General features: G+C 29.2%; 1 protein-coding gene across 6 annotated transcripts in view; it reads left to right on the top strand.

Moving 5' to 3' along the window:
* The window catches only part of LOC108688755 (probable nuclear hormone receptor HR3), an 87222-nt gene that overhangs the window by 76432 nt on the left and 5594 nt on the right, over window positions 1-5196 (top strand). For 2 of the 6 annotated variants that reach the window (XM_018195126.1, XM_018195127.1), the window contains exons 5-7: window positions 204-587; window positions 2925-3197; window positions 4294-4518. In XM_018195126.1, coding sequence (XP_018050615.1) covers window positions 204-587; window positions 2925-3197; window positions 4294-4518 — 882 coding nt within the window. The remainder of the gene's footprint in view (window positions 1-203; window positions 588-2924; window positions 3198-4293; window positions 4519-5196) is intronic. The other 4 variants (XM_018195129.1, XM_018195128.1, XM_018195130.1 and 1 more) reach the window with 2 other exon arrangements.

The raw sequence follows: 5196 nt of genomic DNA on the forward strand, positions 1-5196 counted from the left end.
AATAAAAAGAAAAAAGACGTTTTTTTATATTATATTTTGGAAAAGGAAACAAGAGGTACACATACGTGTCCAGTTTGTCTAGGCCATAGTGAGATAAGGTCCTATAGAACTCATTCACAGAACTGAAATATTTAGACCTATTCGCGATTCAACCCTCGAGACCAATTCAAGCCCTCGTGAACTTTGACTTTTCGGCACATCAGGGAAGTCTCTCTCCGCCTCGACGACTGGGAACGGCGCAGGGGGTGGCGGAGGAGGAGGCGGTGGCGGCGGTAGTGGTGGTGGTGGTAATGGTGGTGGCGGTACTGGTAGCGGTAATGGTAATAGTAGCGGTGGCGGCGGTTCTGCCGCGGCCGCCAGCGGGACTGCCGGGAGCGGAGGCGGTGGCGGTGGCAGCGGCTCCCTGAGCGGCGGCGGAATCGTCGCCGTGAAACAGGAAACCACCGTCGAGCTCGCCGGCCTGGGCCATGGCTCGTACACGATGGTTGACTCGACGACCTTCCTTAGTGGACAGCAGCAGAGGGTCAGCAATCCATCTGAAGATGACGAAGTGCCGAGTCTGCCCAGTATGTCCCATGCGATGAGATGTGAGGTTACGTTTGTGTCCCTTTGCATGCCCTCATCCCAACTCACTCGCTTGATCCCATGCAGAGTAATTCCAGAGGACCAACAAAAGTTTGTAGAGAAATACGTCGCGATGAAATTTAATTATGAAAGTTCAGTGAAATTTATTTTAATCAATCTCTTTAAGGATGTTCTGTTATATATATTTATCTTTGGCAAAAATAAGCCACTATCATTCAAAAAAATGTGAATGATATTAACCCAAATATGAATATGAATATGTTATAAAATCAATTGCAAAAAACAAAATAGTTTGACTTATAATGGTTTTATTTATGGTTTATAGCAAAATGACCATATTTCTTTACAATTAAATCAATAATTTTTAATCAAATAAGAGAAATTAAATAAACTTTTGCACGAATATTTATGATTGCTTGATCAATATATATTTAAAATTTGATTTAATTTTTAGTGTTACTTTCTTCTTAAATTTGCAAATAAATATTACAAAATTTTATATATATAAGAATCAAGACTAACAAAAAAATTAAATAAAATAATTTAAATCAATAAGAAAATTGTGTTCAAATTTTACATAGATATTCAAACATAATAATAGAGCAACGTATGAAATTTTTATATTTTTGATAATATTTTGTTTTACGTCTTCGTAATTTACATTTTATAAAATTTTTAGTATTAGACTTACATGAATATATATGTATATTTGTACATGTATATATTTTAAATAAATATATATGTATTTTTTTTAAATAAATAAATTATAATGATTAAAAAGATTATACCATATCTTAAAATAATTTAAGATAATGATGAGGTGAAACTATTATGTTATAATATGAAATCTTGAGATGATTTACCAACGAAATTCATTAATCAACGTGAAAACTAGTCCAGCCTCATGAAAAATTCATAAAGAGTTATTCAAAAATAGAAATTACTTGCTCTTTTATGTTACAAGATATGACGTTATGTACTTCCTGACGCGATAAAATTATTATAAACGTTTTAGTTGTATTTGATTATAAATGTTGGTAAAATGTTGGCCCTCTAAAATTTCATCTCGAAAGTTGAATGTTTGCATGTTATTTTAAATGGTTAATTTACTTTATATTTAATTATTATGTAAAATATATTTCTCCACGCTTTATCTTTTTCACAATTGCATTTCCTACAAAATTGTAGAATCTAGCATTTATTAATCTTTGTATGTCGATTCATTTTTTATTTTTTCTGTACGATGTTATACGTAAATAGTTTATAAACTCTAGAAATTTTTTTTCACGAAATTCTAAACATTTCTGCTTTTAGTAATTTTATGTTTCACACGATTGTACATAAAATTTATCTAACCCTTTTTATGTTTGTTTTTTATCTGTATTTCTTGTTTAAAGAAATTTTAGTCCATTATAAAAATATATATGTATATAATGTAATTATATTTCTTTGAAAACAAAATATATTTCTTGCGTTAACTATACAAGATTTTTTCTTAAGTATTTTATTATATACCTATATATGTATGTATGTATGTATATAGTATACATAATATACACACACATTGGATGTCCTCTAATTTTCACAATTTTTTTAAATTATTCAATGAGCAGAATATATATATAAAATCGACACAATTTTAAATTATCATTAAGAAATATGTTTGAGATATTTTATAAAGAACTTTGAAAAATATCTTATACGTCAATTTTACTTGCTTATTCGACAACCTTTAGAAATTAATATCTCGTTAATTGTTGTAAAAATTGTATAATGGTACAGGTTTTTGACTCAATTTAGTCCACTCTACATATGAGCGCTGTATCATAATTAGGAGACATTCTATAAATGTATATTTGTATATATGTATAAATACTTATATTATTTCTAATTTTAATCATTAATCAATATCTAGCATATATAAATATATGCACAACATTCGAATGCATACAAACACATCTTCTGCATGAACTATCTGTCTCTTTGTAACAAACAATCTACTCAATAAATTATTCTGTTTAAATTATTTCTATTATTGTATCTCTACTTAAGATCCTTTTGTAAATATTTTAATAAAAATAAAATTCCTATATAAATATAAAAATATAATTCTTCAATAATTAAAAAAAAAACAATTTATGAGATAAGTCTATAAAGATTATTGTAATGAAAGATTAATATGAATCGTACAATTGTACATTTGCTGTGCTTGAGATTGATTAAAAATTTTTTTGGCTTACCGGATAAACTCTCTTATCTTTTTTATTTCGCTATTATTTTTTAACCATGTGTATTATGAAAGGAACTTTACGAGCGGAAAATTCGTCGAACTTTCGCAGATCCGGCACAAATCAGCGAGCTTCTCTCGAAAACGATAGCGGACGCGCACGCAAGGACATGCCTGGTGTCGACGGAACAAATCCAGGAATCCTTCCGGAAGCCCACCGACATTACCAGAATGATCTACTACAAGAACATGGCACATGAGCAGCTCTGGTTGGAGTGCGCCCAAAAGTTGACCACCGTTATCCAGCAGATCATCGAATTTGCCAAAATGGTCCCTGGATTCATGAAGCTCTCGCAGGACGACCAGATTGTTTTATTAAAGGCCGGTATGTAACTGCATCGGCATAAGCACCATTTCTCGTTTATCAGCGATAAAACTATATTGCTCTTTTGCATGCTCTTGCGCGTGATTTGAGCACAAATTTAAGAATTTAATCTCAAGATTAATTATTCTATTTTTAATTCTTAAGTGGAACAGGTAAGCAACTGCATTATACATACATACTTCACGCGGTCACTAATAATTTTATTCTTTTTCTAATTACTTATTGGACAAATCTAATGTTTTATCTATTTTATTATTGGAAAAATTAAAAAATTTTAGAAGATTTGTTACTGTAGTTTTCTTCAAGCGTTAAGAGATTAGTCTCATTGAAGCAGAAAGAATCGAAAATTTGTTTTTTGAAAATTTAATGTATAAAAAATATAAAATATAAAAACATTAGTATGAATGGTCTATTGTTAAAAGATATTTTCTATCTTTCTTTTTTTAAATAAAAGAACCTTGTGATTTTTTTAAAACTATTTTTCTCAAAATAATTATTTTTTTCAAAATCATGGAAAAACTTTTCAAGAGAAAAGTCTCACATTGTTAAATATCTAAAGAGCAATGGCAATGGCATTCTCTTGAGTTTAAAAAATAACATTTTATTATTTTTAATGTATGTCAAAATATAAATCAATCAATTTCTTTGATTATTTTATAAACAACAATCATATTAACTTTTGTTAGTAATTAATAAACTATGTATGTACTTTTTGTTAGTAAATGTAATAAACTAAAATTTTTTTTAGTTAAATTTTAGTTAAATATATTTTTTCAAGTTAAAGTATTATAAGTTATAACTTTATTGTTTCAATTAACGACATGTTGAATAGGAACAGTGACGATAGAAATGATTAGAAATAATTGAAATTAGGTATAATTTGATATTATGACTTAATAGTACAATGAGACTAAATCGCTTAATAAATTAATAGATATATAAATTAATAGATATATAGTTGCCATATTTGAATTCGTAATCATCTCTTGTTACACTAGAATAATGAAGACAATATCCGTCAGTTTTTAAAGGATTTAGATAAATAAAAAATGAATAGTTGAAATATCTATCCTAATATCCTACTGAAATGTAATAGGTTCCTTCGAGTTGGCTGTGCTACGAATGAGCAGGTACCTCGATCTCCAGCAAAACTGCGTCCTATACGGTGACACCTTGCTACCGCAGGAGGCGTTTTATACGACGGATACGGCGGAAATGAAGCTTGTTTCCTGCGTATTCGAGTTGGCCAGAAGCATTGCCGAACTAAAACTCACTGAAACCGAATTGGCGCTCTATAGCGCGGCTGTTCTACTTAGCCCTGGTGAGTAGCACGAACATACAGTGTTTCACAAATGTTCTAGATAAAATTTACTGAAATTGTAATGAAAAAAAGTTTGCATACATACACTGAAAGAAAAGATTGGTTGCTGCAACAATTTAAAGATTTAAGATAGTAAAATTCAGTAGCAGCAATGTCAATATGATTTCGATAGGCTGACATAACTAAAAATTTGCTGCTACAACCAAAAACTGGTTGTTACAGCCGATTAAAAATGCTATGCCATATTTTACTATTTAAATTGTTGCAGCAACCAATCTTTTCTTTCGACGTATTATTATAAGTTTAAAATTCTAATGTTTCAATGTACGCGCTTTATGTCTTAACATCCGTTGAACATGAACTAACGATAACTTATTCCAAGAAATAAGTTGCTGCATGATGTTAAAGATGTTATTTTAATGACAAAGTGTGATGACAAATAATAATTGGAATACATTTCAAAAATACTCAGAATGTTTTTATTTTTTTTCAGAATTTTTAATATATGTGAATTCTGAAATATTTTAAGATTTAGTATAAAAAAGATCTGATAAATTTTTTTAAAAAATTATAAAATTATAAAACTATTCTAAAAATTCTGAAATATATAAAGATTAAATATATATAATATATATAATATTATTTATATAAAGATTAAAAAAAATTTTTTATATAATT

Source organism: Atta colombica, unplaced genomic scaffold (assembly GCF_001594045.1).
Source record: "Atta colombica isolate Treedump-2 unplaced genomic scaffold, Acol1.0 scaffold238, whole genome shotgun sequence".
Lineage (NCBI taxonomy): Eukaryota > Metazoa > Arthropoda > Insecta > Hymenoptera > Formicidae > Atta > Atta colombica.